At 43.5% G+C, this 13,760-nt stretch overlaps 1 protein-coding gene across 2 annotated transcripts in view; it reads left to right on the top strand.

Moving 5' to 3' along the window:
- RNF150 (ring finger protein 150) overlaps window positions 1-13,760 on the top strand; it is a 127,182-nt gene that overhangs the window by 76,953 nt on the left and 36,469 nt on the right. For both annotated transcript variants that reach the window (XR_008239434.1, XM_052815979.1), the window contains exons 3-5: window positions 1,723-1,794; window positions 2,216-2,298; window positions 8,928-9,024. Coding sequence is in view for 1 of the 2 variants with exons in the window: in XM_052815979.1 (XP_052671939.1) it covers window positions 1,723-1,794; window positions 2,216-2,298; window positions 8,928-9,024 (252 nt within the window). In the remaining variant the exon portion in view is untranslated. The remainder of the gene's footprint in view (window positions 1-1,722; window positions 1,795-2,215; window positions 2,299-8,927; window positions 9,025-13,760) is intronic.

Genomic DNA, 13,760 nt, shown 5'->3' with positions numbered 1-13,760 from the left:
AGTCCAAAAAGTTGAGTGTCTTCTGAGTCACCAACACTCCCAAGTCTCCCTCCTATGTAACAACACATGGCTGGAAGCGTGGATGGGGAGGGGAGGTGAAGAGAAGAGTTTAAGTAGGTCGTTTATTGGTGACAAATTGGGATGCACTGTATCGTGAGCTGTTGTAACGCGGACAAGAAGACATCGAGTAGGTGTTGCTGCATGAAATGTACAAGAAAGGCATGAAAAAACTGGAGAGAGCCCAGAGGAGGCTCACCAGTATGGTCTGGGGACAGGAGCACACGATATCTGAGGAGAGGCGGAGAGAGCTCGATGTGCTAAGCCAGGAGAGGAGCAGAGGAGGAGGAGGAAGGGTTCTGCTTGCAGCCTTCAGCTGCAGAACGGGTGGTTGACGAGGAGGCAGTGTCAGACTCTTTGAGGGGGTGCACAGAGAAAGGACAAGGGTAATGGCCACAAACTCCAACAAGGGAAATTCCATTCGTATGTTTAAAAAAAAAAAAAAAAGCCTGTGAGAGTGGTTAAGCGCTGGAACAAATTATCCACAGAGGTTGTGAAATCTCCCATCCTGGAGCCATTCAAAACTTGACTGGACACAGCTCTGACTTTGAAGTCGACCCAGCCTTGAGCAGAGGGTGGGAGTACATGACCTCTCAAAGACCTTTCCAGCCTGTGAGTCTGTCTCCAGATCTCCTCCTTGTTGGGTTAGCAGAAGTGAACAGCCAAGTCCTTGGGGCGCTGATACAGGCACAAGCTCAATAGCACAGGGTGCAGAGGTAGCTCTGCTGAGCAGTGATTGTATGAACGGCCCCATAATGTTCTCAGCCTCTTGCAAGAGGCAGGCATCTCCATCTTCAGCATTTGAGAACAGGGTGTTTTGCATCAGGCTGTTACTACATACTTTAATCCTGAGTGGCTGTGACCCTGCCAGCACAGTAACAGTGTTCGGGAAATATGGGAGAACAGTCAGAAATATCACGGGGTTAAGCAATTTGTGGTCTGCTGGAGACAAAGATAGAAAGGCAAAGAACAAGCAAATGGTTATGTATGGATAGGATGTTACTACAGGACTACATAGTGCTTTACCTGTAAGAAACTGCACATGCTTTCGCCTCATTTTTATACCTTGCATTGCTCCTATAAAGTAGGCAACTCTGTATTGCAGAAAAAGAGAACAGCAGATAAGATTATTCGTGGGGTTTGTGGTTAACAAATTAACAACTCACTTTCAGCACTTATATCTTGCTGGAGATAATGAACTAGTTCTGGAACAATGTAAGAATAAAGACCTTCAGAATCTTAAGTCCAGTGTTCACTCTGCTTGTTAGCCCAGGCCTCATTTAATAATGTATTTTTTGCAGGTGTGATTAAAAAAAGAGAGGGAAGAAGTAGGATATGCAAATAGTGGACTTGTTATATACATTGCTACTCACTGGAATAGTAAAGGTGGGGTAGTATAGTGTCCTGATGGGCTCACGTGCAGTCTCCGCTGGAACTCCATTAGACTAGCTTTGCCTCATCGGCTGTGGGTTACCAGCAAGCCTAGAATACCTGCTGTGCCCTCATTGTGAATGACAGTATGACTGACCTCATCTGTTTATATTTATACAGCACTGTCCTGTTTCATGTACAGTCACTTCAGATTATTAAGAAGCCTAGGGAGAAAAGGTGATGATTTCTGCATGAAGAGGTACTCTTTGCTTAAGAGCACATTTTTTATTACAGCGCCGGCTTGGAGATGCTGCAAAGAAAGCAATCAGCAAGCTACAAGTCAGAACAATCAGGAAAGGTGATAAGGTAATTTTTCAAATTGCTCATTACCAAATGAAACTCTGTGCTGAGGATTCCTTCAGACCACTGGCACAATGAGGCAGAACAGAAATGGCAATTGCTTATTTAGCTACTGCGTGTCCTTCAGGCTGGGGAGGAATACTGGTAAGCAATTTACAGATTAAATGGAGTAGAGAGAGAAGAAGGTGATTCTGTGAAGATGCAGAAAATCCTGGAAGTTAAAACATGCTAACTAAACCCGCACGCTTCCCAGGGCAAGTTTCCAACTGGAAACGTGTCGGAAAATCTGACTTGCTTGTCTTGAAATGCATTATTGGATTTGCACCAGGTATCAAGGACGGTTTTACTTTGTCACATAGGCTCTTGTATGAAGAGATTAACTGTCAAAATCAAAAAATGAAAATGATGAATGTTCTCTTTCCTGTAGGAAACTGAACCAGACTTTGATAACTGCGCTGTTTGTATTGAAGGCTACAAGCCCAATGATGTTGTCAGAATTTTGCCTTGCAGGTAAGTTGAAGGTTGAAGGTGCTTTTAGCACTGACTGTCTCTCTAATTCAAGACAGGCTCTGTTCTCACAGTATCACGCTGATGAGATTACCTGAGAGCTTGGGGAGGGAAGGGTGAATTTATCATTTTTATTTATTCAAAATCTGTTGGTAAAGATACCTGAAATGCCTCTTTGTTCAACTTGTAGTGGAAGTAGTATTCATGGTGGTGAGAACCTGAGTTTAGCATGATAGTCAGAAATTTTGTTTGATCTGGACCTATTACAAAGTAATCTGTAGGATTTTTAAACTAAAGGTTTTGATTCCTCTGTTTTCCTCACTGGTTTTATATCAAGTGTTTGATTTCCCTAGAAACAGGAAGCTCAAGTGCTGTACATACAAAGCAGAGATTATTTTTTTAAATAGAGTTTCTTTCTTCTGCTGCAGACATATTCACTGGCTTGAGAAACTGAAATATTTGTTTCTTTTCCTGCTATGTTGTTCCCTAGTAGATATTTGAATGTTACAAGCTGTCCATTTCTGTTCCTTCATGTGACTCGCTAAATCTGTTTACTGCCATCACTAAATGGCAAACAAAAAGCAACAGATTAATCATAAATTTGACCTACTGTAAATCCCCCACAATGACAAATTGCTTGTGAACTCTTTTTTTTTCTATGAACAGACACGAACACCTCACTTAATGAAGCAGAAATACGGGAAAATGAGAAATTACCAGAAAAGGTGGACCTTGGTTTGACATCAAGCCTGTTTTCATAGAAGCATAATGAAATTGGAAATTTTGCATGATAGAGACAGGCAGGTTTTGGAGGTAGTTACACAACAGCAAAAAATACGTCTAAGCTCTAGCTTTCACTTGTGTCTCGCCTCATAATTCAGTGAGGCTCCAGTCAGACTTTGTCATCCATAGTGTTGAGTCAAGCAGAGTGAATAGGAAACACATAGTTAACAGGTGATGTTCAGCTCTTGGCTGACTTAAAAGGTCGCCTAGAAAATGACTCATGCTAAAAGGGTAGCAGCAGCAGAACTGTCTTGTAAAATACAGTTTGAGCCTCAGAAGTTTTGAATTATAAAAACTCAAAGATCTTTCTCAAGCAGCTACTTCACTGCTTTCTGGCTTTTCTGCTACATAAATTGTGAGGGCAATATTTTACACATTTGCATGGGTTTGGACTTCCAAACCGGGAAATGGTAGTCATGATTCTTTCTGCTGTTGTCAGTCTCCTCTCCTCATCAAAAAAAAAAAAAAAAAAAAAAAAAGTGGATTAATTTCTGTCTCTGTTAAGTGAGTAGGAGGGTGTTATATCTTGATAAAGACCTACAGACTGTAGGTTTCTTCCTCCAGCATCCTCAGTTAAACCATGTGCAGTTTCTAGTATGGCAACCTCATTAGACTGCTGTTTAATAAGAGGCTGGAATTTCACCAAGCCTTACAGAAACCAGCACCATATGACACCAGTGCTGGCTGACCTTAGTGTTTCTACTCAGGAGGTGCTCAAGATGCAGAACTTTTTACCCGCAAAGCCAAATACTCCCCAAGAGCTGCACATGAAAGATGCTGCTTTGTACTGCAGGCAGTACTGGGAAAACCACTGCTAGCAGGCACACGCTGTATAAAGCCCTGTATATCTTAAGATTTCATTTTAAGGCTGGTGGAGCCTGAATTTCCTAAGAAATTGGTACCAAAAATCCACCGGCCAATATTGCAGTGGATGAGCTCTGAAGTCATACAGATACATGTTTACTAGTACTTGTGCTGTTTCCCCAAATGTCCTCTGTTTTCTGCTGGCAGAGAGCCAGCGCTGGGATAGCCTGTTGTTAAGTATCCTGCTCTGGAGAGCTAGGAGGAGAATTCCAGTGAACTTGTGCTTCTTCCTGCCTGTCCTCTTTAGCCAGCTCCCACAACTGACTGCATTAATGAACTTCACTCTACAGAATGTATTAAATAAATAAGGACTGACACTTGATAAAAAAAATTGTTGGCTTGCAGCTGGTTTTATGTTTAATGGTAGCAAGCATCACTGAAGTTATCTTTGAGGGCACTGACACAACATCAAATGTAACCAAGTTCATTGTTCCCAGAGTGACACCTCTTGTCATAGCCCCAGTTCCTTCTGCTTGTCCTCCATGTCTAACTTCAAAACACCTTAGTCTTTTCTGCTCTGGCTTTGGAGAAGTTACTGGTGGTGCTGCTCCCAGTGTGTGCCTTTTAGTAAACTTTTACTGACTTTACTAAACTTCTACAGAGAGGCAAGACAGTTCTTTCAACCTCATCTGTACTGAGTTCTTCATAAGGTCTTTTTTTGGTTGTTTCATCTCTGTCACCAATAAGCACGCTTTCTGACCCCGTTCCAGTTCGTTCCCTTCCCCTGAACCTTCACTCCATGAACAGCTGTGATTTCAGAGACTGCTTCACTCTTCCTTTCTCTGTTTATTAGCTTCCTGTGAAAATTATTTCATCACACACATTCTTCCCTTTGATTCCTTCCTCTCACTTACCCTCATCATCATCTTCTTTTGTCCTTCCTTCTTCCTCAAAAATAAACAAATAATACCGTACATGCACCCCCAAAGGCCAAGACCTTCTCAGTGGATACTACAGTGCTGCTCAGTTTCTCACCAAAACCATTCTCAATCCTCTGCTTCAGCCCTATGTCTTAATCCAGGCAACTGATGCTCTTACTCAGGATCCCTAGGGTTGTACCTCTCTTTCTGCTCTTGCCTCCTTTTCTCTTAGCTCACATTTTTCTTCTGAGAAAAATTACACGACTGCTAGGTTTGTTTGCATGCAGTTTGGTAAGTTGGGACTAGGAGTAGAAGGTGGGAGGAGAACAGTTTCCCTTAACCTGGAAAAAAAGCTTCTCAAAATTGTTGGCAACCTGAAAGCTTTACAATAGTTTTACAACAATCAAATTATTATTATAATTTTGGGCTGAGCCTGAAATGAAATTTTTTTTCTTGTATGATTAAAATTGCAACTTTAAAGAAAATTTAAATCCATTTCAAACAAAAGTAATCTCCAGTTAAAAAATATGAAGTGCTATTTAGATAATAGTAAATTAAACGCTCTGGGATTTTGAGGTTCTCTTTCTTTCTTTGTGCTCCGTGAGCTTTACAGAGCCGCGTGCAGTCACAGAAGAGTGCAGGAGGGATCCCAGGAGGCCACCACCTCTGGAGCGGCACAGGGGCACTGGCCGTGCACGTGTCGTTCTTGGGAGTTTTTTCCAACACATTCTGCAGTCTCCCGGGATGAAGACTCTGCAAATTCCCCTGCTAATTTATTGCAGTGCTTTGCTACCCTGGCTGTGGTAAAGCTTTTCCTATTGTGTAACCTGGATCTCACTTGCTGCAGTTTAAACACATCCGAAATGTGACCGAAATTTGGTGTCTCTTATCCCTAGGAGAGGTGAAGAACAGCTGTTCCCTTTCTGCTTTGTTTTGTATGAGGATTGTTACAACATCCCCTCTCCTCTCCTCTCCTCTCGCCTTCCTCTCTCAACTAATTAATTACAGTTCTTTTGAGAAACTTTTCAACCCATGCAAATCAATACAGTTTTGCAATGCATGTGGTTGCACACAACAGGAAAAAAAAACCCACATCTTTTTTTCTGGCTCTGACTTTGATTGTCAAAGCCATGTCCTGAGCCTGTGCTTGAAATATCTCTCTTACTGTGTCCCTCTATGGGTCATTACTTCTGAACTCAACCATGATGCCTCTACCCTCTTCTTCCTTTTAAAACTTGCATCAGTCAGAACCACGGAGGGAGGGGGATTTTTGTTGCAGCTGGTCTTTTTACATCTTTGTCTTACCATGTGACGGTGAAATATTGCAGTTGCTCTCATCTTGCTTTGTGCTGACCCTTATTTTGCCTGAATTTGCATGATAAACTTATCAGGACAGCAAACAATTCACAATTTCTTGAAAGCCATAGGCGTGTACATGGTGCTGTAGCTAATAACAAATAAAACAAACTTTCAAATCCAAATCTGCAAAGCCTGCCACCTCACTTCCCTGCACAAATGTTTACATGTTCAAAAATAGATACTATGAGCGCTCTAATTATATAATGTGGTATAAAAATTTAAAACTGCAAATCTTTATCTGATTTTCAATAACATTCCATTTTTCTGTAGATTTCTGTCAAATAATCAAGTTCCTTCTGTTGTACATATTAAATCTGAAATTAATAGAGCCATAATAAGCAGTGCTAATTTAGGATTGAGAAGTGCAAAGTGACATGATCTGACATGTATTTAAATTACTCGGCATTGGTAGGATTTCTTTTAGAATATTGTTCTTTGAAGCAAACTTCAGGAACACTAAACTTCAGTTTTTACAATCTTTAAGGCATGAAAGTTCCAAGCTTTCGGTGATTAACAAACATTGTGAAATGCTGTAATATGAACCACAGCTTGACTGAGGCTTGCAAAGCTTGAACTTGAAAACAAAAGGAGACTTTCTAGTCTATGGTAAAATGGCTTGATAGAAGTTACTTATGTTTTATCCAAAACAGATTTTGCTAATCTATTTTTTTCAAGAGAATAATAAATACCTCAGATTCTGTAAATGTACTGATTATTTTGGCAGAAATGTGCTTCAGATGTTTGCAGTTAAACATACTTATTTTTGAATTTGAGTATATAATTAAAGAAAACCAACCACTATCAAGAATTTCGTAGTTATTTCAAATAGCTGAAAAGCAAGACAGTACCCTCCATGAATTAACGCACCCAAGGAATTCTGTTGGTTAGACTTCTAAATGTAAAATTACACATGCCTGAGGACTGTATCTTTATGCTTTCACCTGTTCAGAATGCTTGCCTGATGATGGGCTGAATATGTCCCTCCTGAGATAAAAGGAAGGAAGAGTTATGCAGGACAGAGACTGAAATTTGGTACATTGTGGTTTTACCCAGTAAAGCAAGTCCTGTTTGGAAGGAGGGGTTTGTGAACTTTAGTAGCCTCAGTAAAGCAGTGGTTTGAACTTCAAGTATCACGATACTTCATTTGTGTTAATCATGTTGACATACAGGATCAGATGAGGTTTGACAAAGTTTGGTATTGCAGCCAACTGATATAATTAGACTAGGTCAAACTTCCAAGAACAGATTTGCCCTTTCCCATAGTTCTGTGAAGTTAGACCAAGTACAGGAGTGTGATGATTTGCCATGTAGCTTTGTTTCACAAAGGACCTGTTTCTTCTAGAAGTAGTGAGAAAAAAACATTGCAGTGAAAAGAATAAGATTCTGAGATTTCACGCAGTTTTGGCTTTGAATTTCTATCTTAGGACTGAAGCCAGCTAGTAAGCCAGCCAGCTAGTATGTGGGCTGCTACCATGTTAGTAAGAGCCAGGGTTGCAAATTGATATTGGTGAAAGTGCACCTCAATATCTTCCACCCAGTTGAAAGGCCGTGTGTATCTTATGTGAGAGAGGCCACGACGCAATACAGCAGCCAACCCATTCAGCTGAATACGTACTACTTAAATATTTAAAATTATTTTGGTGCATTAAGTGATTCTGGCTTTCTCAGAGATTGCGTTTCCTCATGGAGGCTGGTACGTGCCCTGCTCCAGGCAGAGCCCTGGGGCAGCTGTGAGCTGAGCCCACCCGCGGTTACCTGGTGGGTTTGTAGGGCTGTGCTGAACGAGCGATGCGCCTGGGGCAGTGGCAGCACAGGGAAACACAAGCTGGGACTGCTCAAATGTAAAAGTTCAAGCAGACTGAAATGCGACTTTCAGGCTCTGCCAAGTAAAATGTGGGACACCTGTTGCAAGCCTTAGAAAGGAAATTTAGAGCTGATCTATATGGTGTTTCAAAACAAGCAAATTAGTCTTAGTTTGCATCTTTTGGAGCAAGACTGTGTATATTGAGCCTCATATTTCAGAATAAAATGCCCTCTTTCAATTTTGCCTAAATTATTACTCTTATTAAGTTATATTAGGCAGTTGGACTAACGTCCCTTCCAACTGAATTATTCTATTCAATGTATTGATTAAAAAAGATTTTTGGGAAGGCAAGTCAATTTTCAGTTTCCTACATGCCAGTGTAATTTCTGAGGCTATGTGCATGGTAGGAAACTTTCCTCCTTTTCTTCAGAAGGAGTTGGGCTGAACAAATTTCACTGCCTTGGGCTGAGTCCTGACTCCTCTCCTTGGCCTACTCAACAGCGTTTCTTAAATCCCGAGCCCCACATTCCTGCCTTTTGTAACATTTGTCCTCTATAACCACGGGGTAACAGAATATACTCGCAAGAGAAAATACAATGTCAGTCAGGTACATGCACTAAATATCTCTGTATTCAATCTCAGTTTGTGTCAGGTGAAGCTAGGCAAGAAGCTTTCAGTTCCTCTGCCTGGATAATGTCTAAGAAAAGTGGTCCCCAGCAGCCCCGGGGCTCAGGTAGTTGCTTAGTGGTCACTTCAGACCGAGTACGGGCTTAGGAACAACCCCTTCAGGGCTGGAATTGTTTAGGAGCTCACTCTGATGGGCAGCTTCTAAAGAGCAGGGAAGTCAGGGAGAATGTTTTAAAAATACTCACACTTTACTGAATGCAGAAGAAGCATCTGGTACTAAGTGGTAAATTGTGCTGTCATGGATTTGAATTAAAATATCCTGTTTTTCATTGCAGGCATCTTTTCCACAAGTCCTGCGTAGACCCCTGGCTGCTAGACCATCGTACCTGCCCGATGTGTAAAATGAATATTCTAAAAGCCCTAGGGATCCCGGTAAGCGCGTCACAGAGCAGCCGGTCAGGGCAGAAGGGAAGCAGCAGCTACTTGAGTATATCCCTAGCCCTTTGCCCTCTGTTCCCATCCTACTCTTCTTGCCATGTTATTGATTTATTAAGGGGAGTACAAACTGAAATGTCTGATTCTACCTCTCTCCTGCACTCTACTTTTATCAGCAAGGAAGAGTGTGTGTGTATGGGGGTTGGTTGGGTGTTGGGATTTGTGTGTCTGTGGTTGCCTGCTTTGTGGAGCAGAGGATTGTTTACTGGTGTTTTGGTGGATTTATAGGTCTTTCACATAGCTTTTGTTTGTGTTTTAAATCAGGACTGGATTTATTTTTTTAATCATGCTCTCAGTTCAAATCTCAAAGCAGAAGGTCTGCAAATAAAATTTTCCCTGCTATACTAGTTGAGGACAACTAATTGCTCATTCCAGGGAGCAAATCTTTTTTCTGTCAGATTTCTCTTAAAGTCTATCTGTAGCAAGCTCTGTACTCCTAATTCCAATTAGGGAGCATTTCTCCCAGTAACTAAGCATGTGGCGGACCACATGACATACAAGAAATTGTTAAGCTCTTTGTTATTTGGAACATTCAGATGTGGTTAGAAGCTGCCAAAGCAATTGATCTTTTTAGGTTGCATGTTTACATTCAGATAGTGCATGTCCTCTCTGCCATACAGTTTCCTAACTGCAGTTATCGCAGAGATCAGGGGCTTCTCCAGGAAGAAGTGAGTCACGTTCTCACACCATGCGAGGCTTGCCACATGATAGTGAAGTTCAATACTGAAACACCACCGGTCGGTGCGTTAACAGGTGCTGTAAATACCCTCCCCAGTTACAGATGGTGACATGCCAGCTCACATATGAAAGAGCTATATAAAGTAAAATAGCTCATGTGAACATGTTAGGGGAGCTGATGCAGCCATACCCCAAGAGTTCATTTTCATGGAGACTAGGAAGCCAAGCAGGTTGCTGCGGAAGAGGTTCCACAGCAACTGGTGAAGTATGTTTTTACTGAAGTAGGCAGATACGTTAATCAACCTAATATAATCCAAGCTAAAAACATGCAATGGGAAAAATGAAATAGAGCATTGTAGTTAGGGTAACATGTCATTACAGTTGGGCTACTTTTTCTGCTAAGGATGTATATTAACTTTAGAATATTAAAAGATGATACAACTGTTAAATCAATATTTGAGATGTCAGGAAAGGTTGGAAGGAAGGCTGGCTCTGCCATTCAGCATCTCTGCACCTAGGCTTAAATACAGAAATTTTTCCCCAGGTTCCATGTCTCAGTTCACAGGCCTGCCAGTGAGCAGTTAGCCAGGATTTTGACACCTCTTCTCCATAGCCAGTATATTGTTCCACGGCTTTCTTCTTGACCACACAGGACCACACAATTTCTGCTCTCACGCTGGTCCATTCACATTTTTGCCCAAGCTTTTCATTAACATGCTCTTCATCCAGCTTCATAATCAGGGGATATAGGCAAATCAGACTTCCACTTTTTGGAGGCCTGCCGTGAGATGTTAAGTTCTTTCCAGAAAGTATAGTACCGGTAGTATTTACATCCAGAATACGGCTCTCACTGACTTCACTGACAGCTGCTGAAGGCTAAGCGTGTCCACAGGCTGTCTGAGGCTGGGTACATCGAGGGGAAGGGAAAACATGCCCAGAGGCCACGTGTAAAGGTTTTGGTTTACATGACTGGCTTTTACTACATATGAACAGCTCTGGAGTTGCAGGTATAGAATCTAGTTGCCAGGAATAATTTAAAGTGACATTCAGTTTCCTCAGCCATCGTTTCTCTTCTCACAGCTCCCTGTCTCATTCTCTCTGTACCGCGGAGCAGAAGGGAGATCCATCGTGCTCCCCTCACTGAGAGCTTTCCGCATGGAGCTTCTGTGGAAATAATTGTACTGGGCATGTAATTAAAGATACTGCTGTAACCAACATAAACAACTGCGTCAAATTAAGATTTTAGAATCAGCCTTAGCACTAGTCTGTCTGAACACTAAAAATCAAGCGCTTGGATGTTAATGTTCCACTAGCAAAGTTTGTTTAGAGGATTTCATTGTATGACTTTCTGTATGTGGTGGGATGACCCTGGCTGGATGCCAGGTGCCCACCAAAGCTACTCTATCACTCCCCGTCCTCAACTGGACGGGGGAGAGAAAATACAATGAAAGGCTTGTGGGTCAACACAAGGACAGGGACAGATCACTCGGCAATTACCTTCACAGGCAAAACAGACTCAACTTGGGGAAATTAGCTTAATTTATTACCAATCAAATCAGAGTAGGATAATGAGAAATAAAAACTAAATCATAAAACACCTTCCCCCCACCCTTCTTTTCTTCCCCTCCCCGCCAGCAGCACATGGGAACAGGGGATGGGGGTTGGCGTCAGCTCCCCACACCTTGTCTCTGCCACTCCTTCCTCCTCAGGGGGAGGACTCCTCACTCTTCCCCTGCTCCAGTGTGGGGTCCCTCCCATGGGAGACAGTTCTCCACGAACTTCTCCAACGTGGGTCCTTCCCACGGGCTGCAGTTCTTCACAAACTGCTCCAGCATGGGTCCCTTTCATGGGCTGCAGTCCTTCAGGCACAGACTGCTCCCAGTGTGGGTCCCCCGCGGGGTCACAAGTCCTGCCAGAAAACCTGCTCCAGCCTGGGCTCCTCTCTCCACGGGTCCGCAGGTCCTGCCAGGAGCCTGCTCCAGCATGGGCTTCCCATGGGGTCACAGCCTCCTTCAGGCATCCCCCTGCTCCAGCATGGGGTCCTCCCTGGGCTGCAGGTGGATATCTGCTCCACCGTGGACCTCCCTGGGCTGCAGGGGGACAGCCTGCCTCACCATGGTCTTCCCCACGGGCTGCAGCGGAATCTCTGCTCCGGTGCCCGGAGCACCTCCTCCCCCTCCTTCTTCACTGACCTGGGGGTCTGCAGGGCTGTTTCTCTCACATATTCTCACTCCTCTCTCTGGCTGCAGTTTCTGTGCCCCAGCAACTTTTTTTTCCCTTCTTAAATCTGTTCTCCCAGAGGCGCTACCACTGTCGCTGATGGGCTTGGCCTTGGCCAGCAGTGGGTCTGTCTTGGAGCCGGCTGGCATGGGCTCTGTCAGACATAGGGGAAGCTTCTGGCAGCTTCTCACAGAAGCCACCCCTGTAGCCCCCCTGCTATCAAAACCGTGCCATGCAAACCCAATACACTGTAAAAATTTCCCTAGGCTGTTCTAAGACAACAAACTGAAAACAGCCCGCTCCATCGTTTGGAGGAAGCATACTGGCTCCCACCCTCATGGATCATCGGTTAGGTTCATGGAGGGAGAGCTGCGTGCCAGAGCCTTACCCCTCGAGGTGACTTACAGTGGGAGCTGTTGTCCACGGGAACTGGGAGCAGGTGGTAGCCTTCGTGTCAGGGATTTCCTCTGGCTGACAGCAAAGGAAGTGGGAGTCTAAGAGCATCTGGTAGCTTGGGTGTTAAAAGTTCCTATACTGTGTCAGTTGCTCCTCTTCCTCTGTTTTCTCTGCCTTCTCTTTCCAAAATATGTCTCAACTCCTGTCTGTCTGTCTCATACCTCGTGCCCTTTCCTGCTTCTCCTCTGCATAGCCCCTCCTGCCCAACCTTTATCCTTTTGAGCTCCTGCCCTGGTGTCACTGCCCGTGCTCCCTGCTCAGCTCGCAGGACCTGTTCTCCACCCGCACAGAAACTGTGCGTCCTCACCCTTCTCGCTGCCTGGGGTGGGCATCGGTCCTGGGGGGTGCTTTCTGATGCCACCGTGAGCTTGCAGGCACCATGTGAAGCCCTATTCTCTTTGGAGAGTGTAGTTGGCAGTCCCGAATAAGCCACCAGTCTCTATCAGCACGCGTGAACTGGTATTTTCACAGGCTCGTTAACTTAGCTAGATGTCAGTAGGCTGTTGTGGGAAAGGACGTTTCCCTGGAAGAAGCTGTAAAGCTCTAGGGCTTCTCAGTGAGAGGTGGCAAACACTTCTGTAGAGTGGATAAAGCAAAATGCCATTCCCTAAACACATTCTTGAGTCTTGCTGAGCTGCCTTAGCTGAAATTTCCACACACAGAAAAGCAGCCTTAGGCAGGCAGCAGTCTCTGATGGGAGACGAGCTCGAATTTGCCAAAGTCCTTTCGCAGGCTTTTACAATGGGATGAATGAGGAAATCTTACCATAGGCAGGGCTAATAAGGGTTTTTTTCCTGCCAGCTGCATGTTTGTCCTATGGTTGTTATTAAAGAGCTGGCTTGCGTGACTGTGGATATATTGTGCTTCATTTAGCAGGAAGACTCAGAATTTTCCAGGAATTGATTGGTTAAAACCCAAATATCTAAACGTTTCAATTCAGTTCACAACTAAACTCTCCATTTACTTTGTAACAGAGTCTTCAAATATTATCTGCCCTAAAACCAGATTCCCCAGGCTGCCATGAGGCACCAAAATGACTGCACTCATTTTCACGGTAGCCGAGCACCCTAGTATCTCTGCTTTTCACTGTGGCTCTCTGCAGCTCCAGAGGATTATTAACTAACTATTTATCAGCAAATGGTTGGCATAACCTTTTCCACTGTCTCTTTGCTGGTGAATTCAGCTCAGACTATACTCTTTTGGCTGTAATATTTGAAGTGAATTATCAGTAAAAGTGCCTTTCACTTTCCAAGAGTTACATTGCTATTGGGATGATCATATCGCAAAAAATAGTTTCCCTCTGCTTCTCCCCCTTTTCT

This window comes from Harpia harpyja, chromosome 2, assembly GCF_026419915.1.
Source record: "Harpia harpyja isolate bHarHar1 chromosome 2, bHarHar1 primary haplotype, whole genome shotgun sequence".
Lineage (NCBI taxonomy): Eukaryota > Metazoa > Chordata > Aves > Accipitriformes > Accipitridae > Harpia > Harpia harpyja.
This window is presented reverse-complemented; position numbering and strand designations above follow the sequence as displayed.